We start from the raw sequence: 26,039 nt of genomic DNA, 5'->3' as shown, positions 1-26,039 counted from the left end.
GATGTCACACATCTCTTCTGTCCATTGCTGCAAACTACTTTGGTATCCCACACTTCTTCTCAATAGTTGATAGGTGACCAACACCTCTTCTACCAATGTTGATTGATTGAGGTGTCCACACTGCTTCTAAGATGACACAGGTGTCCAACACCCTCAGTACATCACATAGGTGGCGCGTAGCCACAATAACATACGCCATGTCCTCCAAGCAAGCACTCGCCCGCAAGACACAACACATGGGCTACAACCCAGTAAAGTAGACTCGCGACGCACACTATTCTTCTTCTCACATACCATATAACTTGTTTACATATAACAATTGTAACTCCACCAAGTCAACACGCAACACACAGGTATTGGAAATACAGCAATTGTAGACATTTGCACTTAGCACTAACAAGTCCATGGCCTAACCATAATGTTTGCAGTGGTTGAATATTCCTGTGGAGACAAGATATTGTTACATATAACATATTGCTTCCAAAAGAAACAATAGTCTCTAAAATTACTTCTGTTGCTTCAATTATCTTAAACAGAGGCCATGACATGCATCCAAAGCACCCATCACCACTCCAGTTTTCAATACCACAGACCTCACATCACTTTTACATTCATGTTAACTATATAAAGGTACACGACCACCCAGGAACGATCAAAATGGTCACACTGTGATACCTGTTGCTCTGCACACATTCTACTCCACCTGGCTGTAGTACACCAAACTAAAATGTCCCTTTGGCCCCCACAGAACCATGATCGTGATCTACTTCCCCAAAGTACCTTACTGCAGAATTGCAGAACCATGAAGCAGCAAGCGCTTATCCCCACAACTTTCAGACACAAACGATCTTGCAATGTAATAAAATCCTGCCGTTGAGAACGGCATCTGAACATAGGCATGCCAAATGACCATCTTCAGAACGGACAACACCTTCCAATGTCTGTGCCCCACAGCGCTGCTGATCAGTGGAGAAAAGAACCCCCTGGCATGAAGGACAAACTGTAATTGACATGCCTGTCCACTGCACTAGTGCATCCAAGGATGTGATGCTTCCTCTGCGGAGAGCCAAACACACACACAGAGTTCCTTATGGGCACAGATAATGACCATACTGAAGCCCGGCCAGGTCCTGGTGTTCCAACATGTCAAAGCTCCACGGATGAAGCTGAGCGGACCTCGCCACTGAGATTCACTGAGTCTGTTGCCGGCACCTGGGACTGGCCCTTATCCCCAGGCATCCACAAATAGATAATACCCTTCAGCCACGCAGCACCTCACTGACCACCCTGCTCACCAGGCCCTCTGATGCCTGGAGCAACAGCCACAACAGCGTCTTTCGGGGTTAACTAAACAACATAACTGCGCTGCCTTGTAGCTCTACAATGCGCCACTTGCATGGAGAACCTCTCTTCAGCACGCCTCAGTCACGCGTCTCATCAGCTCCTGGACCACAGCTGACCTCCAGGATTCTGGTAAGCTCCCAATGCCAGCTGTTCCATGTTCAGCTCCCGTTATGTCCTTCTCCCATTGCCCACCTCGAACAACTGTTCCTGGCCACACGAGGTCCCTCACAGGCTCCTGTGCCTTCCTGTGGTAGCGATTCCCAGTGCTGCCAGAACAAGGTCCTTACAACTTTTTCTCTGACCAAGAGAGGGTACCTTTCTTCCAGGGCTTTGATTTGGGGGTGGCAGATGTCCTCTTGATGTCCCCCCAGCACAGCACATCAGCAAAGCACAGGTTTGTTCAACTCATCGGCAATGTTAAAAAGTACCTTGGCCCATAAATCACTCAGAACAAAAGGAAACTTCTTTTCTTCAGTTACAGGTCTCAGGTACATTAGGACACATCCACCGGCCAACCTCCTTCTAAGCCAGCCTCTCACCAACTGACATCCAGAAAACATTCAGCAGACAACACTCACACAACATTCTACACCCAGGCACTCATAATATCCCATCCACACTGAACAAAGTAGATAGAATAAGCTAAGATTCAACATTCAGGCTGTATCCTACGTAATTTTACTGAACATAGCATGTGAGACTATTAATGGTATTAAACAACAGTTTCTGGTCATCTGGTGCTGTACTGGGACATGAAGAGAAACCCTGGCCTTTGTGGGTTCCGCTAGGTGTCCTCATTGATATCACACTTCCACCCATGCCATTTCCAAGTAGTGCTCTTGTGAAAATATTTGGCAACTGCAATAATCTTTTCTCCAATGGCTATTTCTTATTTTATGTTTTTATTATTTTATTTCCATAATGTCATCTCCTGTGATCTGATCATGATCATAGGTTGGTGGTGTTGCTTTCAAATAAGCAGTGGTCATACGAATTTGATTTCTTGGTCTACTACCCCTGCTATTCTGGTGAATTAACTTTCTTGCCATTAAGTTACTAATACATACACCACAGCTACATTAGGGCACCCACAGGTGCCGCTGCATATCTGTAATTCTTGGACAGATGGAGCCCCAGCTATGGTACTGAAAGAGCAAAGTGCAGAGTCAAAAAGGTACCCCTTTCAGGAGGTACATACCGACTACAGGAGGCTACGTAAACATATGCTAGCCAATAGATCACAGAGAAGTGAGTACAAAATAAAACAAAGTTTAATCATAATAGAAACATCATGTCAAAATGGCCATTGAGAGCAGAGCCATGGAAATTACATGAAGAAAAAACAATTCGTTCTGTACAATTGTGTGGGTTAGTACCAACAAAAGTGCAATTTCATGTACTGCTGAACTTTTAACATTACATACATACGTACGTACTCGTACTGTTCGCCCTCTACAGTCTGGCCTCCCCTATATATTTCGCACCAACCATTGTTCAATGAGAGTTCTGCCACCGCTTTCAGTAACTTCTAAAGCACACGGTTAATGTATCATATTCAGGACAATAGTTCTAATGAAAAATATCCTGAGATGGCATGATAGCCCCAGGCAAGATGGTAAGCTCATCTCCTGGATATAAGGTTTAGGGTATAGTTCCTCTAGTAAGACATGCTGGGGCATCCTTGTAAGACATGGTGTGGTATCCTTGTAATTTATTTATTAGTTTCTTATAACAAGCTTAATAGCGATACGAGTTTGGTTTCTAAGCGCAGATGCGGGATTCAAACCTCTGCTGCTCTGCGTGGTCTTGCTTCCAAGACCAGCACGTTGCCCTGTGCTACCCTCCGTTCACATGGCGTGGCACCCCATGAGACAGTGATAGTCTATTTCTGGTTTCATTATTTTTCCGATGATGGAATAATTCATGTGACCTTAACCCAAGCAAAGTCATCTTCGGAATACCCCACTTTGCTCAGCCTCAGCACTTCAGTTGGCAGTGCTCCCCGAGAGGTAATATCCTGCCCGTGGTAGGACCCCTCACTTGGAATCAACAGCCTTAGTAAATGTGGAAAGTGATCATAAGAATAGGACCTATGACTGGACTGTTTGAAAGTATTCACCTGTAGAATGTTTATTCCACAGCTTTGAAATTACCTATATACAGCTTTTAGAAATGTATACAGATGCACATATACAAGGGACCACTGGTTGAAAACCTGCACTTTAGCGAAACATCACAAGATATGCAATATCACTTTGGAAACTTTCATAAAAGGGCTTGTATTGAAGTATGCATCATCTACATCTACATGACCACGTTGGAATTTGTTTGCTACCCACTAACCAATCAAGGTAGGGAATGGAACTTTCAGCCCAGTATGCCTTCACTGGTGTTTGAAGCAATAGGTGTCAAAGATTGCTTACTCTCCCTGCCACACTTCAGTAGATGTCAATGATAACAGCTGGCTTGGCTCTAGAGACCCATTCCTGCAACTCTGTACTTGTTTAAAAAGATGCTTCGTGCTCATCGACTTGTGAGCTGAGACTAATTCACCATGATCTCTGGCCAAAGGTAACATTCGTCCTGCCCACTTGGCTCAAATTAGCATTGACCAGATGTTAGCCAAATATGTACTCGACTTAGCATTTCTGAATGCCAGCTTCGTGAAACATTAGCGTCTCTTACCTTCCACTTGTCATATGCCACCCTAACTCTTGCGCACATGCTTGGGACTCCCGCTACCCCCTCCGTGATCCTGCTTATGACCTCCTACTCTGCAAACTGACCATAGCAATATTACAAGACACTATCCATTTGCTGCTAACGATTTGCTTGTGTCATGAGAACCACCGTCGCATAGTATAACACGTGTTACAATCTATGTATGATGTATCCTCTTACCGCATTCGTGTCATAGCATTTCACCATTATTGCACAGCATACTTCATTCTACGTGAGCCTATGTCTATACACAAATTTAGTATCTGATAGACTTGATTCGCCTTGTAAATCATTACTGAGTGTACTTTGCCTTTCTACTCTAGACTACTTACGTGCATGCAATGTGATCAGGTGCCTACTGCATTTCCTTTGAATGTATGGTGATATGTGTCCAACACTTAGCAGCCCATCCAATCCTGCAAACCCACTTGCACTCACAGTCACCTTAGCCACCCTCCCCTATATTACCCACTATTACTATGCATCTGCCCTTACGTGTACACTATGCATCTGCCACCAATCTACACTGTTCTATCAAGAACAATCCTCTACATAATTACCTCACAAGACCTCAGCATGCCCCAGCCCACATTCCAAACAATGTATGTGCTTGAACCTCCTAAGCAGGCTGACATGACTACCAAACCCTGCAGCCTCCAACAGAGAAACCTCAAACTCTGTGCTAGACTCCCAAGAATCTATTATCCCTTAACTAAAACATCACCTGCTCATGCCCACTATACCACTAAACTTCCAAGGAACTCCCAGTCCATTTTTAATACCTCCTCCCACAAAGGCACCAATGGCCAACACCCACTTCAGTTTAACAGCCGACTCTGCAGAGATCCTACCACCCCTCTGAAATGCCATCACAAGGCCCAGCCAACATTTGTTCAACCTACTCAATTTGGCACAAAAGGCGCACTAATAAATGCCTGCTCCATGGTGGCCCACACCACAGACGTAGCTGACCTAATCCAAAAAGAAAATATTGACCTTCTTGCCATCACTGAATCACTGAATCATGGCTTCACCCTGCAGCAGGCCCTGCAATTATGTTGGCTATTCCGGATAATTACGCTCTTATAAGATTAGATCGCACTACCTACAGAGGTGGAGGTCTTGCCATAATTGTTAAGAACAATCTAACCCTGAGTCTCTCCACGCCTCATAACACAGACTCCTGTGAATCCCTCACTGCCAAACTTAGCATCTCCATTACTCAGACTGTCACCATTCACCTCATATACCGAACGCCAGGCCATCTGGTTTCCTTCAAGGAAGACCTAACGAACATCCCATCGGAGAAACCTTAAAAACCCCTCACAATGCCTCATCTTAGGAGACTTCAACCTCGGTTTCAGTGACCCTCTAGATTCCAATGCCACACCGATCAACAACTCTTTAGAGGAATTAGGATTCACCCAAAAGGTCATAGGGGCCAATCACATTAAAGGAAGGACCCTTGATTGGATTGCTGAACACAATTGCCCAACCATTGTTACCTCTATAATGCCTCAGCCCTGGTCTGACCATTACCTGATCTCCTTCACGCTAGAGGCCTTAACTCCCATGAATATCGGTGGCATAGCACCTGCTGTTCCTACCAGAAATAAAAAAAATATTACTTCCGAATAACTAAACCCCCTTGGACTACGCACGTTGAATTCCATCTGAGACCAGACCGACCCATGTACCATGGTAGACTTGTACAAAAAAGTGATACTTTCTCCTCTTGACTCTATAGCACCATTGGAAATTAGAAAGAGTAAACCGCGACAACATTTAAACACTTGGTTCTCACCTCATCTGAAAGCAATTAGACAAGAGAAACGTCAACGTGAAAAAACCTGGAGATTAGACCCCTCAGAGCCCAACAAGAATAACTTGAATTAACCAACCGTGCTTTATAAAAAAGAAATCATCCCAGCCAAACAAACTTCATACAACCTCTGAATCTCTCAAGCTAAATCTAATACTAAAGAACTGTTCGCTATTCTCAAAGATGTAGAATCACCAATTCAAGTTCCAGACTCATGCCTCAAGGATAAAAACTGGTGCACGAGCATACAAAATACCCTGGATAATAAGATAACAACTCTTCAGGCCAAGATTAATAATAAAAAAGACACTCTCACTGCCTCTAAGCCTTGTATTACTGTTACACCAGCGCATCAGACCACCCCGATTCCACCTACACTACCTACTCCCTGCTTCGACTTTCTCAAAGTATCTACCAAAGAAGTTGAAAAAGTTATCCTCACCCTCAAACCTTCCAATTGTCATGGTGACCCATGCCCAGCTCAAATGATAAAAGATGCAGCCCATGAACTTTCCCCTTTCATCACTAAACTTATAAACACGTCCTTCACATCAGGCACCATACCCAACAACCTGGAACACTCCTGGGTCCTCCCTCTCCTCAAAAAAACAAACCCTTGACCCATCCATCCCCACTAATTACCGCCCCATCACCACAGCGCCATTTCTACTCAAAACTTAAGGTAAAATAGTCTATATGCAAATTCAACATCATCTGGAACAAAACCACCTTCTAGGAGTTCCACAGTCTGGCTTCAGACCTCAACACGGTACTGAGACTGCGCTCATAGACCTCACGGCACAAATAGAGGCACTAAGAGACAAGGGCAAGACTGCACTTCTCCTACTCCTTGATCTCTCAGCTGCATTCGATTTGGTAGATTATAAGATTCTTTGCAACCATTTGGACTCCACAAATCATTTGTCTCAAGAGGCAGTTCACTGGATCCAGTCCTTCCTCGATAACAGAACAATGCAAGTCTTCTCTCCTATAGAAGCTGCTGACCCTGCACCCATCTCTTGCGCTGTGCCTCAGGGTTCCTGTGTATTCCCTACTCTGTACAACATCTTTACAAGCCCCTTTTCGATGATCTAGATGGTCTGGGTATCACCTACACAAATTATGCGGATGATACACAGATCCTCATCCCATTGACGGGGGATAATGGCAAGGATTTGGCCTTTGTGAACAGAGTGTACCTCATAATCCAGGCATGGATGGCCTCTCACGGTCTATGCCTGAATGATGGCAAAACGGAACTCCTCATTCTAGGCACCCCATCCAACATCAATAAACTAGGCCAGAGCTGTTCCTCTTTCAAAATTGACAACAACAACATTACTGTGGCTAAGGTACTCAAAACCCTTGGTTTCTACATAGACCCTACGCTAACCTTCGAAAAACAAGTAAATGCTATGGCCCCGGCCACCTCCTACACTTGCAAGCTAATCAGAGCAGCTAAGCCCTTCCTCTCACGTGTATTACTTTAGCGAGAGCCTTGATCCTGTCCAAATTGGACTATTGCAACATCCTCTATGTAGGCAGCAACAAATACATTACGACCAAGATTCAGACCCTTCAAAACAATGCCTTAAGAGCAGTCCTAGACTTCCCAAAGAATACTCATATATCAGACCTCAGGAGATCTGTCAACTGCCTTTCTACGAAAGACAAGATTCTCCTCAAAACCGCATCCTTGACACACAAATGTCTCCATCAGTCTGCCCCATACTACCTCACAGCCAGATTTACTAGACAAGTAGCCACCCACCCTCTAAGAAAAGTCAATTCCAACCTTCTATTAGTCCCTAGATTTAAACGCATCAAGTTCGGTGGGAGTAGCTTTCCCGTCAAAGCGGCACACTATTGGAACTCCCTCCCCCCTGCCTTAAGGGAAGACATACCTTATCTATAATTTAGATCCAACCTTATCCACTTGCTTAAGGAACATGATATCTGACCTTATATCACATGCCATCTCCTAGTATTCACTGCATTTATTGTATATATTTGTCTTACAGTACCCTCACTGTTTGATCTCTGCTCATTTACTTGCAGTGGTGCATATCTACCTCTGTATAACTTTCGCTCTGCCTGCTGATCCTGCATACAGCATTGTAACCAAAGCTTTATATTTAACCCTGTGTACTAATGTAACATAAGCTTAACAACCCTCTTGATGCCTTGGCGTCCTAATACCCTCGGGTCTGGTGCGCAATAGAAACAATAAAAACAAACAAACATGTGCCACATGCCACATCACTCTGCATCCCCAACCTATTTCACCTTGCCTGGCATTCCCTTCAGCAGGATCTGGGACATTTAGGCTGTAACACAACACTGACATGCTGGCAGGCCTTGTAAACCCTAAGCCCTTAATAAGTGCTGCAAAGCCTGCTGTTTCTCTCTCAATGTTCAGTGTTTCCTGCAGCTGACAGGCCACCTGACCATGCTCATTGCATTGGTTCTTGGCATCTCCAGCACTATGCCTTTGTGTCTAACCTGTTATACGTGTTTTTATGTGGTCCTCTCTTATTATAATGGTATTACAGAGCCTGGGAAGGGCTGTAACAGGTACTAATGTCCCTTACCTATGTTAAGCACCCTCAGGTTTGCATCAGGTCAGTAATTTGGGAGTGGTTTGATAACACCTGCTGCCCGACACCCCCCCAGCAGTAAATAACTGCTTTGATACTAGAGGAGCATTGTTCTGAATAGAAAATCAGGTGATAAAGGTAAAAGGTATTTACCCTGAAAGGTATTCTTTTGGTCGTTAGCAAACAAGCAGATATCATGCTAGAGTCATGTGATCATGCCATCTGATCATGCCATCTGATTTGGCATAGTGGGCAGGCTACTGCATTGTGAAGACACAGGAGCAGCAGCAGAGAGAAGGGTGCATTGCGAAATAGATATTGTTACAGTAGTCTTGTCTTGAAAAGGCAGAAGGCCTTGGCCTTTGGGGATTGGCCAGGAATAGGAATATGTACATCAAATGTTGCACACATGTTAAACTGGTTTAGACATGTTAAACCTGTCCCCTTATAAATAGTTTGTTGATGCTCCCCCTGAGCCTTATTACTATTTTGGCAGAGCTGAGACAGTTACTGCTAGTGCTTAATTAGTAAATGTGACGCTAAGCTGTCGAGTACGGTGGGCAACCACTTTGAACTTCATTTTTGAAAGATTAGAATTTTTTAAATGAATGTCAGTCTAGTTTTTAACAGTTTGAATGCAGTTCTTGAATGGGCTGAGTGTGTGTGCTGAGGACATGTTTGATGAATATTTTAATGCCAAAAGCATAAAGCAAAAGAAGAAATGGATGGAAAATTGATTATCAGGACTGTCAATAGTTAGCTTTTTTTTTACATCTTATAGGGTGTCTATTATGAAAGGGTAGCAACTATTTATAGGAATTTGCTTTGCCAACTGCTTCAATTTGGAAAACTCAACCGTTTAATCAATTTCCATACCGCCACCTATAGATTTAGAATATGTAGGGCTCCATGTATTCCCTGGTCTACCTCAGCTCTAGAATGTAAAGCAGAGTTCATTTGGATGTGGTCCTATCTGATCCAGGAGACTGGTTGACTCAATGTATTGTTTTAAGTGGTTCACTGCAGCCATTTATAAAGGTTTTGCCCAATAAGAAGCGTTCAGAGTTGATAGATTATTGGATTTATTTATTTATTTGATTTATTCTTACATGTGTTGCAGCGCCCTGAACCCTTGGGTAGCTAGGTGCTTATTACTTTGTGAGACAAAAAACAAAAAATAAAGAATAGAGATAATACAGGAAACAGATGCGAAACACAATGGTGTGGCAGGGGTGTCTTAAAGTGTTGGTTCGAGGAGCGGGGGGACTAGGGGAGACATGTATTCGATTGTCTTAGTCTCTTAGCTCAGGGGGCTTTTAGGCAAAAAGCCACATTTGAATTTTTTCCTGAATGTCCAGTAAGAGGGTTCCATTCTCGGGGTGATGGGGAGATTGTTCCGTAGCTTGGCGGCCAAGACGGGAAAGCTCTGACCTCCTGAGGTCTTTCTGGTGAAGGATTGGTGTTCTAGATCTAATGACAACTTCTTCAGAATGGGGCTTGTGACAATTTGTATAGGATCTGTTGCAGGTGCTAAGACGTTACTAGTGAAAATAAATTTGGGGCAATGCTTGCAACCAGTTGTTTGGTTTAAGTTTGGAAACGTTTGCGGACAGAGGTATTGAACACTACAGCGTTCATTGTCTAGTTTTTAGGTTCTTGTAAGGCGTTGAAAGATTGTAGGCACGTGCTTATAAAAGGTTAAGATAGATCATGTTCTCATTCCATGATACTGATGTCAGCTGTGGTTCCCTTGATGGTGGTGACTTCTGGAATGTGTTATTGATTAGTCTACACCAGGCGTCTAACACCATTGGCTCTCCAGCTGTTTTGTACTACAACTCCCATCAGCTTTAGCCAGCAAAGTCAGTGGTGACTGAACATGGGAGTTGTAGTCAAAAACATTCAGTGCACCACAGGTTACAGAAACCTGGTCTACGCACTGAAGAATGACACTTACTCATACAGTTGTTGGGCTGGGTGTATCACTGTGCAGAGGGCATCTGGTTTATAGAGGTCATGCATAATCTTGACTGGCTCTTTGTTGGAACAGTGGAATCCAGTGATTTATTTTGGTGCAATATTCTATTATTATCTCAAGAGGGCCGTGCAACTTCAAAGTTGTGTTTTATCATTGATCTTGGCTTCAGGGTCCAAAGAGATATTTTTTCTTCTCAAGTTGTTGTTTAGGTTTTTGACCACCTTTTGCGTGGATGAAATCGATCTGGTGTTGGGTGATTTGATCTTGGTATTGGATTTTAGGTAGTACTATAGCATTTGGGCTGGAATGTAGTCAATCATTAATTGTTTCTGGAGGAGGCTCCCAAGTAGCTGGTTATAAATGTGAAAGGGGCAATCCATTACATTTTTATTTATTTTTTTATTTTATTTGTTACACGCCCAGACCCTCGGGTGTCACGGCGTGGTTATAAGACAGCTTAGTAATTAATAAAAGTCAACATTACATTAGTTACATTACATGATACAATTTGCAAATATTCACAACAAATATACAATGGAACTGGATCCTATCTTTGGGTGCTAATATTGGTTAAATAACCAGTTTCTTATAGACCGTGAAGGAGTATTCTTTTTTTATATTAATGGGTAGGGTGTTCCAATGTTTGGGGGCGAGAGTGGTGAAGCTACTACCCCCTGCTCTGGTGGTTTTGAATCGAAGGGGGTCCAGGAGGAGTTTGTCATTGGATCTAAGTGATCTCTTGTCAACTTTGGGGTGTAGAGTATTGTTGAGATAGATAGGTCCTTTTTTGGTAAGGGATTTGTATGTGATGCATAATGTTTTGAAGATAATTCTGGCTTTGATGGGGAGCCAGTGGGCGTCTTTCCAAGTCTTGGAGATATGGTCTGATTTTTTTATGCCTAGCGCTGCCCTCAGAACTTTATTTTGCTAGAGTTGCATTTTGGCTAGGATTTGAAGAAGGATTTTATTATCTGTGATGGGTTTACAGCTAAAGGATGTGATATCCAAGTGAGGCTTCTGGTGTTTGTTGATGATTAGGCTGTGCTGGTAAAATGGACTATATCATGATTGGTCAATGCCAACGTGATATAGGTGAATATTATTGTCGCTTTTGGTGTGCTTTTGATCCTGGTTCAGGTTTGGGGGACCACAAGATTATTTAGAAACTTCTTTGGGGCTGGAAGACTGGGTTGTCTTGACAATATGTTAGTCTTTCTGGATTGTTAGGTTGGTGTGGTTAATCACTAGTTCTACCACCAGAAGAGTGGTCGCATATGCAGTGGCAGAGGATAAGTGATGTGAGTCTTGAATCTATCAGGTTATCAGAGTGTTCTGTGTGGCTGTGAGGAATGGTGCTTCTGTAGCACTGAGCAACTTTCCTGGTGCCCATGTTCCATCATGCTGAAGCGAGCATGTTAATGGATTTGAGAGAGGAGAGAATTGAATGGCAGCAATCATATCCAAAAGCCAGGTAAATGACAATAGGTGGTGGTTTGGGTAAAAACAGCTGTAATGGGGTGGTCACTCTGTTACCGCCACATTACTGCATCGCTGGACTACAGGTTTGGTGATGAGGTGGAGAATTTTCTGCTACTTTACCACCAAATATTGGCAACATTTGTGGAATTATGGCCAGTGGTACCACTGTGGATGTAAACTGAAAGTGTCAATATCGGCTTCACGTCAACAACTGATTAAGATGTCTGTATAACGTAAGTCCTGGGGAATTGGGAAGTAGGCAAAGTGAGAAATTGATGCTGTGACCAGTCACCAATGAGATTTTGCACCGAGAAACACTTGTGTACAGGCGCGTTATAAATGAATTATCATATCATATCATAACTTTGTGAGGCTGAGATGATATATGACATATTATGGTGAATTGTGATTACAGGAAATGGGTGAGAATAAACACAGGAGTATTAGACTGTGTCAGATGTTGATACTATTCCCAAATAAATGCAGCTGCCCTGGGTAACGGTCTGACCAGAGTGCAAGAGGAAGAGTGAGAGGGAAGAAAAGGAGGACACAGGGGGCTTGGTTACTGAGGAGAGGGAGCCACATATTTGTGCAGGAGTGTGACCTAGACATATGAGGAAATGTTTCGACATATATATCCCAACCCTGCAACCCTGCAGATGCACTTGCACTGTCTGAAACGTTGCTGGCCTAGTACGGTAGTCTATGGATTGTAAGTCTTCTCCCTCTCCTCCCCCGTTCTCCTGCCTTCCTGTCTTGCACTCCACTAGTAATAATGCCGTCAGGCCTAGTATGCTAGTCATTTTTTGTTAGAATATTCAGAAACTAAGAATGCCTAAGAATGCCTCTGTACGCCCTTGTTAATGTCCCCCCCTTGAAGCACTTTTAAGCACTTCACTTGTGTATAAGCACTTTACCTATAAACAATTACAAAACCTGAGCTAAATTTGCACTGAAAACGTATTGGTGGTGGAAATTTGACTGAAACTGCTTACCCTTAAATTAATACATCCCAGGGTAGAAGGCATGGGTTGTCAAAAAATGCTCCATAAAGAATTGTATGTACTCAAAGTAATGGCCTAAATAAAACATTGAAATTCTTCGTACAAAGGTCCATGCTCTAGCTTGAGACATGAGTGTGTATCCTCTTCTGTCTAGGTATTACTAGCATGCTTATGCTGCCCTTATATATTCTCTCACAACCAAGGTCTGGATACCCCTGCCGCTCGGTCCAATGCATCACTGGGTAATATAAAACACTCTTAATGTAACATAGCACAAACTATGCTGGATCGTACGGCATAGGGAGTCGCATGACAGAGCATTGTTTTGTGTGATTATTTTCACTGTGTTGTTTATTTGGTAGCAAAGGATTGGCCACTGGGCACTATTCTGAGTTTAGCAGAGTTCTAAAAAAGTTATGGTAATTCTGTTACCGCCACTTTTTTGGTGTTAATGGAATTACCACAATTTCTACCGCTCAGCCAAATCCCGAATTTGGCAACGATGTGGAGCATTTACCTCCAGCATCATGCTGGAAGTGAATCCTCCACTTTAATGCCCAAAATGTGTAGCATTACCATGACGGAATTACCGTTCATGGTAGTACCACCGAAATCCCGATGGAGTTCTATGGAGTCCAAAACCTTGAGCCAACCCCGCTTTACCACCACTTGTAATCCAGTTGTAAACCCATGCAGTAACAGTAACCAATTCTGGCAGGAATTCAGAGTAATCACCACCTGATTACCACCAACTTGTAATGTGGCCCACTGTCTTTTCTTGTAAAGCAGTTCCTTTCAAAGGACTTGTGTGTAGGTCCAGAAAATATAGACACTGGAGACACAGATGGGAGCGCTAACTGGCTATGAGATGTGGATTATTCTGGCAATCATCAATATGCGGGTGGTAGAGTGCTGGCATCACCAAGAGAGAGATGCAATGAAAAAAGTAAGAGTTGTAGGCCCAGCACACTCCCCTTCCACTGATCATGCAAGGAGTGCACTTGGAGGCATAGGCGTGAACTCCACCAAGCCCAACCAATTAGTTGGTGATAATCAGAATTATATCATTGTCAGCAGCCACTTAGGTGCATCCTCCTTTCTGCTGGCAGTGCCCTACAAAGCCAAGCTTGAGAGTCGCAGATCCAACATATGTAACATTTAGTTTACTTCACACTTAAATCTGTTTTTTTCAGCACTGTGAAATGCCTTCTGATGGCGTAAGGATTATAGAAATAAACTAGCACATTGCATGACGTGACAACTCTTTCTTTTTTCCTCTTTACAGTTCCTCTTGTTGGCATATTTGTGCATATGGTTTGGGGAGTGGGTTTGACTGCATATGTGCATTTGCTTGTTTGTCTTTTGGCTTGATTGATAAATCAAGGACAAATTTCAGGTCAACTTTTATTAAGAACAACATAAAATAGGTGATTATGTTTAAAAGAACCAATGGACGACGTCCTTAAGAATGAGTTTGTCCAAGTCAGGATACCTCATAGGTCCATGGTCTACAGTCCTTCCCTCTCCGTCTCAAACGGGTCTGCCTTCTGGGTGGGAAAATAGTCACTCGCAGTGTTTGGGGCTATCTCTTATCACTCTGATGCACTCCTTATTCGTCTCAGTGGAGAGTCTTTCTTTGCTTGGCTTCCGGTGCATCAGAATGTTGCGTTACTTCGCCTTGAATTGTAGAATACCTGGCATGTCCACTCCCTGGGCATCTGAATGAGGGTAGACAACAGACTCTGGACCCCATGATTTACCCCACCTATTTCTTTTTCAATGGTCGATATGCTCTATGTATTGCATCTATCTTTGCTAAATTCTCCCTCAGGGTTGCATGGGACATTTCCTTGCAGGTGGCCAAATGGTCTCAGTCACTAGGGTGTTTTTTATGAATGGATCTAGAGATGGACTGGTGGATGCACCATATACCCAAATGTTCAATCCTTCTATCAGCCTTTATTTATTTATTTATTTACATTTATATAGCGCGCAAGCAGCCCAGGGGCATTGAGGCGCTGTGACTTGCAATGACTTAGTTACATGGTACAGGCATGGTAGCGATTGTTGACACATAATGAATGTTACAAAGAAGAGATTTTGTTGAGGTTGTGTCTTTATAAATAAAGCGATCTGTGATAAATGAGGGTCTATCATTTTTAGAAAAGCACATTCTTGATTACCTTCAGAGATTTCTGCAACCTGAAGTTATTTCTATCCTGTGGCACTAAATGTGAAGGCCAATCCTTCTCTTCCGCAGGCTGTGCTTTTTGAAATACACTCCCAGGATGAGTCTAAAAATCTGTTGTGACAAGGGACCTCAATATGACCTAAAAGTGGACTTCTGTGCCAATGAATATTTAAACCCTCTTGGGTGCTTGTTTGAATATTTTGCCCATCTGCATCTAAGAGATTTTATCATGCCGATCACTACCACTTCCACTCCTTTTCTACTCCTTTCCTCTTATTTTTGATTCTGACACTTCTAGCTACATTTCCCAAGTGCACCCTAGTGCCTTCCCTCTTGACACCATTGCTTCCTTCCTTATCTCAAAGGGTTTTCTCCTCCTCATGCTTTCTGTCTACCAGCAAAAATGTGGTTGCTGGTCCTATTCTCAAGAAACCCTAATTTGTCCCTTCTGCTCTTTCTAACTTTCACACTTTTTCTCTCTTTCCTTACTCCACTGAGGTTCTTAAACAGAGTTGCTATGCCCAAGTTCCTACATATCCTGCCCACAATTCCCTCCTTTCGTCTTATTACATTAGTGTGACTAATTCTCTTCTCTCAGCACACCATGACAAACATTCCTCTATTCTAGTCTTACTTGATCCCTCAGCTGCCTTTGACATTGTTGACCATCCTCTCCTTCTTTATTTTCTTTGGGCCTCTTGGTTCTGTTCTTCAGCTGTTTCACTCCTATATTATTAACCACTCTTTTTCTGGGACCGGAAAAACATCAGCTACTTTCCCTTTGTAGTTTGGTGTCCCACGATGCTCTGTCCCTGGTCCTCTCCTTTTCTCACTTTACACATCACCTCTTGCTGCAATTGTCAATTTGTTTGGATTTTCCTTTTACTTCTTGTAGACAACTCTCAGATATTTTTAACGTTCCCTTCCTTTTCTGATTCTATTCAATCTACTATTACTGCCTGCATGTTATCCATCCCATCTTGGATGCATTCTTGCTTTCTCCATCTTCACCCCTTTAAAACTGAAGTTTTGTTCTTCTCTGTGACGATTTCTCCTTCCCCTTCTGCTACCTCATTTCTGCCCTCACTTCTCTCTCCCACATTTCGCTCGTAATCTTACATTCATCTTTGACACACCACTTTCATTTTCCAAGCATATATCTAGCATTGTTCAATCTTGTTGTCTACAACTCTATAATGTTAGGAAGGCCCATACTTTTCTGTCCTTCCAAGCCATTAAACTTCTTATTTTGCTTCTTGTCTTTTCACAGCGCGATAATTGGTCTGCTATTCTTATAGGTCTATCTCCCGGCCAACACCCTCCGTTACCCATTGTCTTCAACGACGCTATTCGCACTCTCTTCTCTCAATATGTTTGTACTTCTATCTCTTTATCTCTTCAAACTATCTCTTCATGCCTTCAAACTATTTCCTAGCTTTCCTTAAAATCTCATCTCCTCTTTCACTTCCTCTGCATAGTCTTTACATAGCCTGGCTCCTTCTTATCTCTTGTCCATCTATGTTCCTGCTCGTTATTTTCACTGTCCGTCCCTCTGTCTTCGTACAAATTCCAAGCACTCCTGCACGCAATTGCGTTTCTGCTCCTTCACCATACTTGCTCCCAAAAAATGAAATTCCTTATCTCTCTGTAGTGGAATTTCTCCTATTTTTTACTATTTTCCATTCTACTCTTAAAACTCATTTACTCTGTACTCATTTCTAATTGTATTCCTTGTTATTTGTTTTTCCTTCATTTTTTATACCACCAATTACTTTGTTCAGTGCTTTGGTGAAAGTGCTTCATAAATCAATGAATACAAATACAAACACTTCCGACTCCGATTGAATGCTCTCCATGTGGCCATCCAACCCACCTCTTCATTGGATCTCCACCTGCAAGTGACGAAAGGAGACCCTCGATCCCCGTCACCCTATCCAAACTGGTCAACCCTCCTCTCATGCATTTCACCATCAGGACCATATGTGCAATTTGTAAATGTGTGAAGAGTAGTCTCAGGCTGTCAATGGTACAAAATGTCATGTCCCCTAGTCCCTGTCTCTGGTATATGGTCCCACTATACCACGTAACCCCCCTTCATACGTCACCTAATCAACTCTGACTCCAGCTACCATGCTCTGAACTGTATGCATTCACTGGGGACGTTATGCAGACTTGGCCTAGATACATTAATTGCTCTCATCAAGGTATACACAGCTGCAGTTATTTGCCGATGCTCTTGGGGATTTTTCTTTGTACCTCATCACTAAAAACAATTTGTATAAATTAGGATATTTCGCTTTTACATCTGGAAATTGCTCAGTATTAAAGATAATGGCTTGGTGGATTTTCGACCTTCACAGGAAGACGAAGGAGATTTGAGGACCAATATTCCAAATTAAATGAATAGGCACTGATTTTGTAGAGGGGCTCCATGCTTTCCTGCAATACATGTGCTTGCTATTTATATTGGGTATTCTTGACGTTGTGTGTGTGAGTGTGCATGGGTGCCACTTTGTGTAGGGTGCATGGTGTAGAGAGAATTTTAGTTCTTAAGTGCTGCAATAAATGTCGTCATTGCAAAGTACTGAAGATTGCTGCGGACGTGCCTGAGAAGGCCACCCAGGCCTGTTTCTGCGTGGAATTGTAGGACGTGTAGTTTTGCAATCTATCAAATAGGAAAGAAAAATACAGGGCTGGTTGGCTTTCTCGGGTGTAGCTGTGGGAAAACCTGAGAGCTCTGATATTGGTTGTTTTTGAAATGATAGTTGGATTGTGGGCAGCTGACAGTTGTGTTTATGCAGCAATGATGTGCTGTACTATAGGCTGTGAGCTTCACACTTAAGGATTAGAGCAATATAATCCCACCAGAGTGAGTCCAGTTGGTTGCGCCAATCGGCTTTCGCAAGCATCAAAATTCTCCTAGAGAGCCTATGCCAAATTAATAGATTTTCCACCAAACCCTATCTCTTTTGTCGGGTTTGCCAGAGGTCCTATCTGTAAAGCAAGTGTCTATGACCTTTGCCTCTCCAGATCGTCTGGACTACATCTACCATCAGCCGTAGCCAGTATAGTCAATGTTGGGGGATCAGGGGCGTTGTAGGTCAAAACATTTCAAGCAAAGCAGGTTGCAGGCCTCTACAGTAAAGGAGTGCGTTATCAATTTTTGAATATCTATTTATCTGCACTGCTGAATTTTGAACCTGCTACAGAAGAGGTGCCTAAACATTAACATAGACTCTCTTTCCCCCCCAAGTACCAGTCTCTAAGCAAGGAACTGGGATTTAAACATGTGTTGCTCTGCGTTGTCTTGCTTCCAAGTCAAACACATTGCCTCTGAGTTATCCTCTTTCTCCTCCTTTGCTACTAATTACCTACTTAATACCATCTCCTGGTTCTTTTCCCACAGTGACAATACCTACACAAAAGCAGTTCATGAGCTCTCCCACCTGGTGGACCTAAGATTCCGCATGCTTCCGTATCACAGTGACTTGATTTTCCACCTGAGTCCACATGGATACCGCTTCCGCAAGGCCAGACGGATAGCACATGATCATACAGGTAATCCGGGGCTACCAATTGTTAATGATTTTCACACATTTCCTGTTCTTTCAGATTCACGTTAGTGATTCACCGCAGCGAAAAAAAACGGTTCTGTGCCTTGGCTTCCAGATCCGATCTCACACCGAAGGTAGTCCAGTAACCTAAATAACAAGCATCTCCCGAGCCAACAGTTTTGACTCTTGTATATGCAGTTGCTATGCATTTTCCAGGCAATGCCACACTTTTCCCCGGTACTAGATCTGTTTGCCAGCTGCTGCCCATTATGGCCAGAAAGTATCATTATGGCAGTGCCTGGAAAACACTGATCCAATACCTACACAACATCTAAAACTGTTGGCTTTGCCAACACCTGTTCTATCCTGTTGGGGTAATGGCTTACTTTTCTCGATAGTGCATGCCTCTGCAGATTTGCCTGTTTCATAATGTTGTACTATATGACAAAGTAATGTCACTTCATATGTTCAATTCATTCCTTTTGTGACAGACTGTTAGTACCCAGTGATTTTTGATAAAAAGTAATTATGTAAATTGTGCAATTTAAAGAATATGAATTCAGCAACAATGGTCAAAACGACTAACTGCATAGTGTGAAGTAACTCCTTATTAAACTGTTACTGGACCATATTTCTTGCCTAACCTTGACCAATACCAAGAAGCTGAAATTAAATAACTGCATGTCGGAGAAGCAGGCTCGTCGTCTGGTTTGCTGGTCACATGTTTCGTCTTAAAATAAATGCTTGCTTTTAAGCAGAAGAGGCTCAGACATCTTAATGACTGTACCAATGGGCAATTAGATTTAGATCCTTGTTTATTGACGGTGGCGGTGCTCAGGGTTGGGCAATGGGCATGCACCTGCTTGCCCCTCTTGCACTCTGGGTCGGGCCTTGCTGTGTCTGTATTTGGCAGATCAGAGGTCAGTTCTGTATGGCTTAAATGCACTCCCAACGCCTACACCTCTTTCCAAGCTTGATGCCTGCTGTGTTACTTCTCAGGCCAGAATCATGTCTGCCATGAAAGGCAGTTGCTTCACCTTGTTATCACCACCCCCAGAGCACACATGATGGACACAGAACAGCTCCTTTTTGCCCTTTGTTGTGAAATGAGGCTATTCACAACTTAGAGCATGGAACATAGGTTTGTTCGTACCGCCCATTCCTTCTGTCAGCTGTACCCCAAGGCAGGCTGAAAGGTGAACTGAATGGACTTCGGGGTTCTCAAGATTAAACACTCTGCCCTTGCAAGGCTTGACACACCGGTGCTTCTAGTGACTGTATGAAATAACTTTCCTCTGTGTAATGCACAATGTTGTCAAACTACTGTAGTAAACCCCCAGTCACAGCGTTGCTGGGCCATGTAAAGCAGTATAAGTATAACTCAAAGGAACTGCTCACAATAATAATTTTAAAGTGGGGCCATTTTATTCATGCTCCTTCTTTCCAAACTTCACACTGTACATCAATTCCACTTTAAATCGCTTCCATGGCAGTGGTACACCCAAAATACTGTTGCTAATGCAGTGATTTTTAGTACATTAAGGGATACATAAACACGCTCTACAGTAGCAGGCTAACTTGGTAGCTCAGCAGGTTGAGAGATTGTTGATGAGATTATATACATTAAAAACTGGTTGTTAATCGAATGACTTTGTGCGTTTCCTTATAAAACACTGGTGCTATAAAATGTGTTTGGCCTCGGAGCTGTGGACCCTGTCACAGAACTGTATGCAAAGTTATGTTATTTTATGAGTTGTGTTGTAATGTTATATTACAACTGGCAAGGTACGTTCTGGTGTCATCATTTGGCTGTATTGCTTATTAATTGCAACTCTATTTTCATTACTGGTGGCAACGAGTAGACATGCCTTGAGTCTGGTTCTGCAAAATAAATATTTGGCTATGTGATGATGTTGTTTTTAAAAAAAAAGAACAAAAGGAATGTTATCACTTTCTCAAGCGCTTACACAAAATATAACATGCAACAGACACATGAACCCTCCATAACATAAGTAGCATTTTCTGTTAAGTCGTGAATTGACGCGATTCACGGATGATTGTTTGAGCGCCACTTTTTTTGAGGCGAGGGGTGGCCCACTTTTCTTTGGGTGTCCGGGCCTATTTCTTGTCCCAGTCCGACCCTGGCACCTGACGTTGTTGCCTGATGACGCGGCACAAGAATCTGACAAACCGCTTGCGCTGGAAGAACTAGTAGCTGCCAGAGATATCCTGGTGTATAATTAAGTTCAGGGTGCAGACGATATTGGCCTAAATTACTACAGCGTTGAAAGGAGTTGATGGGGCTGGGGATTATCTGAGAGAAGCGGTGCTTACACTGCTATTAAAGCAGGGACACCATCGGAGAAGAGAGGGGTCTTACCACCCACTGTGACTTCTGAATGTTGATGGATAGATGTGCAAATGTTACTCCCAAATACATTGAACTCTACAAAGCAGCCTGTACCCATGTTTAAGAATGAAAACATGAGGTGAAAACCGGTGATAATGCCATGCCTGGTGACTATTGATAATGGGATGCATAAATACAATTGATAATGCCATGCCTGGTGATAATGGGATGCATAGTGACTATTTATTATGCCATGCCTGGTGACTATTGATAATGGGATGCATAGTGACTATTGATAATGCCATGCCTGGTGACTATTGATAATGGGATGCCTGGTGACTGTTGATAATGGGATGCCTGGTGACTATTGATAATGGGATGCATAGAGACTATTAATAATGCCATTCCTGTTGACTATTGATAATGCCATGCCTGTTGACTATTAATAATGGGATGCCTGGTGACTGTTGATAATGGGATGCATAGTGACTGTTGATAATGCCATGCCTGGTGACTATTGATAATGGGATGCATAGTGACTATTGATATTGGCATGCCTGGTGACTATTGATAATGGGATGCATAGTGGCTATTTATAATGCCATGCCTGGTGACTATTGATAATGGGATGCATAGTGACTATTTATAATGCCATGCCTGGTGACTATTGATAATGGGATGCCTGGTGACTATTGATAATGGGATGCACAGAGACTATTAGTAATGCTATTCCTGTTGACTATTAATAATGCCATGCCTGTTGACTATTAATAATGGGATGCCTGGTGACTATTGATAATGGGATGAATAGTGACTATTGAAAATGGGATGCATAAATACAATTGATAATGCCATGCCTGGTGATAATGGGATGCATAGTGACTATTGATAATGTCATGCCTGGTGACTATTGATAATGGGATGCCTGGTGACTGTTTATAATGGGATGCCTGGTGACTATTGATAATGGGATGCATAGAGACTATTAATAATGCCATTCCTGTTGACTATTGATAATGCCATGCCTGTTGACTATTAATAATGGGATGCCTGGTGACTGTTGATAATGGGATGCATAGTGACTGTTGATAATGCCATGCCTGGTGACTATTGATAATGGGATGCATAGTGACTATTGATATTGCCATACCTGGTGACTATTGATAATGGGATGCATAGTGACTATTTATAAGGCCATGCCTGGTGACTATTGATAATGGGATGCCTGGTGACTATTGATAATGGGATGCATAGAGACTATTAATAATGCTATTCCTGTTGACTATTAATAATGCCATGCCTGTTGACTATTAATAATGGGATGCCTGGTGACTATTGATAATGGGATGCATAGTGATTATTGATAATGCCATGCCTGGTGACTATTGATAATGGGATGCATAGTGACTATTTATAATGCCATGCCTGGTGACTATTGATAATGGGATGCATAGTGACTATTTATAATGCCATGCCTGGTAACTATTGATAATGGGATGCATAGTGACTATTGATAATGCCATGCCTGTGTAGGGTTTCCTGACCCACGTTTAAGCTACCCTGCTACAACATTTGGTGCTGTGGGCTTAGGAAATTCAAGATGGCGGAAAACCCACATGTGCGCCGAAATCCAGGAAAGCTGCGCAGTTGTGCGCACACCAAAATGGTTACCTAACTTGCCACCCACCAGCGTAAAGAAAGGTCTTTGTTAACAAAATCCACTGTTACTGATGTCAAAAAGTTGCTGAAATCGTGACTCATTGGACCACTTTAAAGATTCAACCCTTTTTGTGGGGTTCCACATAACCATCTTACTGTAAGGAGCCCCATCAAAACAATGTTAAGCCAGGATTTACTACCATGTAAGAACCATTCCTGTTTAGAATGCATTAATCCAAGAAAATCCCAAAAATGGGTGCAGTACCAGTACTCACCACTATCCAAAAGCCGGCGTTTTAAAACCCACTGTGTGTTTTTCTGAAGGCAAGCCAAAATGCCTATTTCAAACCTTGCAACATGTGCAAAATATTCACTGAACACCAGCAGACATTTGGCAGAATGGAGTTTTGTGTGCCTACAAAATCTGGGAAATGAAGAGCCCAAAAACAATGCTTATAACAAAAATGTTATGGAGTCAGCAGCTTAAGCCTAACTGCAACTGGATTTAAAACCACCAAAATCGAAAATGTTAAATTAAATGAGTGACCTATGTTTGGTGTCACATACCTTTGTAACTGTTGAAATGTCATAGTTTTGCACTTAGAATCAGCATTCTAGCTGCATGTGTAAAATTACAAGTTATTTTAAAAGCAACAAAAAGTTAGCTGAAGGTCTGGCTTAAGGAACTTGATTTTGCCTAGCAACGGATCCCATCAGGAGTGAAACTTGAGTCACAACTATGTTCCCAGGCCAATGTTCCTTTTGCTGCCCACACTAAGGATATGCCATCTATCTGATAATTGAATTTCCTGTGCTCTGCCAGAGAGTGAACAAAGCCCTCTCCACTCAGGCAAAGGTTTTTATTACAGACGTCGTAAAAAGTGGCTTCCTCCTGGAGAAGCTGGGAGGGGCACTGCCTGTGAGAAGCAAGCTGGCTTGGCAGAAACTGGAAAGACTGGTTTCTGTACCATGTGACCTGAAAAGACACACCCCTGCAGCAAGGATATGGTTTTATAAAAAGGGGGATAATTCATAGTGCGGACATGTGAACATTTTATAAATGATACCATAATTCTTGTGATTTTTCTGCCCACAGTTTAAGACGTGGTAGGAACCGGTGGTATGTTCAGGGGGGTTTTAGCGGAAAAGTGGATATTACTCTAAATGTGTGCATGTTAAAAATCTGAAACTTCATCAGTTAATGTCCCTACCCCCTGCACACATGTATGTAAAGTTGGGTCCATGTCGGAAATTGAAAAAGCAGTTAAAAAGTCAATTATGTACACTCTTTGAATGCGAGCTCCTAGAATGAGCAGATTTGGACATAGACATGGCTAAATTCAGCCACACCATGTATATGTAATTTTAAACAAATGTGTACCTGTGCAAATATGTTTTTAGGTCAGATATAGATTGTGTGTAAAGTTGACAGGGGTGGGTTCTCTGTATCATAAACAGACCTCATCATGATGACACTTCATTTCATTCCCCCAATCAAGTAAGGAATGAAAATTTGACCAATGACAGGTGAGAGAGGCAAGTCTAGTGATGCAACACACACACCCATTCTCAAGAAACAGATAAAAGCAGAGAGTCAGGACACATAGGGACATTCAATTTCATCTGCCGCTGGAAGCCCTGCCGGAAAAATCCATACTTACCTCCATCAAACTCCAGAAAGCCAAACTAGAGACTTCAATCTATCCAGAGCAGAGACCAGACCAGAGAGAAAGCAGTGCTGTGCCTAGCAGAGACCAGACCAGAGAGAAAGCAGTGCTGTGCCTAGCAGAGACCAGACCAGAGAGAAAGCAGTGCTGTACTAAGAGACCAGACCAGAGAGAAAGCTGTGAGCAGAATCCGGAAAGACCTGACCAGACTGAAGATCGTGACCAAGTCGCTTTCCTGTTCAAAATCTCTTGTGAGTACTTAGCAAAACTCAGAACACATCTCTTAGTTAAATTCATCTAATTCAATCTATTTAACCTAAGTAGAACTGCCTCCTATCTGTCACCTGTCATTTCTAGTAAAATTTGTCATTTTGAAAAAGTGTGCGTTTAAAATTTAAAAAACCAAAAACGACCTTTACTAAATTACTCATATCTCCGCAACCGTTTGGGCTAGAGACTTGCAATAACTTTCATTTGGAAGCTGAGATCCCAGGCTTTCCTAGGACCCCAAAACGGTAGAGATAGTCCTTGCGGTTCCTTTGTAATAGCGCTCGGCGCATCCGCGAATTTTGCCGCGATTTGCAATTTCTTCACATGTAAAAAAACTGCTGCTGCCTGATTTCAATTGCCAGAAATTCGTTTAACCTGCTAACTATCCCTGCATCCTTGCTAGTGTGAGCCTGGACTAATATTAACTAGATACCACTCATCCTGAACCTCTAAAAGGGAATTAAGAGCGTTTCCAGCATATTTCTCATTCATTGCTAGCACCTATCAAAGCATTTGCCTGTGTTTTCAAACTTCTGTTTAAGCTTGCTGGATTGAACTGAATTACAGTTGATTGCATTTCTGAGAACTGTGTGTTTTCCTTCCATTTCCTTGCCTTGCATCAAGGGGGGGAGGGGAGTAGCCAGAGAAAAGTGATTACATTGTTTGGTTGAAATCATATTGCGTATTTTCTGTACTGCATTCATTGAATATTGCATCCACCTGAGCCTACATAAAGCATCCTCTACCACATTATACTTTTGTTCCTATTTACCAGTGTGCTACCTTATCCATTTCATGTCAACTCATTAGTGATTAAAGAAGTGTGCTAGTGCCAGATTCTCCGTTGTTAATATTTACCATATCAGATTAAGTGTGATATTCAATTATTAATTTATTAAAAAATATATATCTATTTTAAATGATCAAATAAACATTTTAAACTTGCAAAACAGAACTACTTCTTGGCTCAGTGGGGTCAGGGGGATTCCAAGAGAGGGGTGTTATATAGGGGTAGTCATCCAGAACGCATGAACTGGACCTAAAGATATATCAATAAGGGTTTTCATTCAGTATTCTAGACTAGGCGTTCACTTAGCTGTAGTGCTGAATTGAATCCTCTTACAAAGTGGGGGCTCGAGCCGAGACGTTGGGTTAGATTTACCAGTTGTGCAGCTTAATACAGTGTGCTAACTGACGGGATACATACACCCGGTCGGATCACCACGCTGCATTACGCTGTGAAGCATTCCTCAAAAGGGACACTCCAAGAAAAGTTCTGTTCTGCAAAAATAAAATACTAACTTCTGTAAGTCAGGACAGAGACCAATCTCTAGAATGACGACCTTAGTAGACATGAAAATAGCCAGAGAGCACCTCTTGCATAAGCTATTTGTGAGAGGTGA

The 26,039-nt window shown here is 42.5% G+C and overlaps 1 protein-coding gene across 1 annotated transcript in view; it reads left to right on the top strand.

Annotated features, from left to right (window-relative positions):
- LOC138547970 (cytochrome P450 4B1-like) overlaps window positions 1–26,039 on the top strand; it is a 283,416-nt gene that overhangs the window by 100,230 nt on the left and 157,147 nt on the right. The window contains exon 6 of the mRNA XM_069642247.1: window positions 18,543–18,694. Within this exon, the coding sequence (XP_069498348.1) occupies window positions 18,543–18,694 (152 nt within the window). The remainder of the gene's footprint in view (window positions 1–18,542; window positions 18,695–26,039) is intronic.

Source organism: Ambystoma mexicanum, chromosome 1q (genome assembly GCF_040938575.1).
Source record: "Ambystoma mexicanum isolate Mex_15411 chromosome 1q, UKY_AmexF1_1, whole genome shotgun sequence".
Lineage (NCBI taxonomy): Eukaryota > Metazoa > Chordata > Amphibia > Caudata > Ambystomatidae > Ambystoma > Ambystoma mexicanum.
Note: the sequence above shows the minus strand (reverse complement) of the source record. Positions and strands in the feature narration are given on the sequence as shown.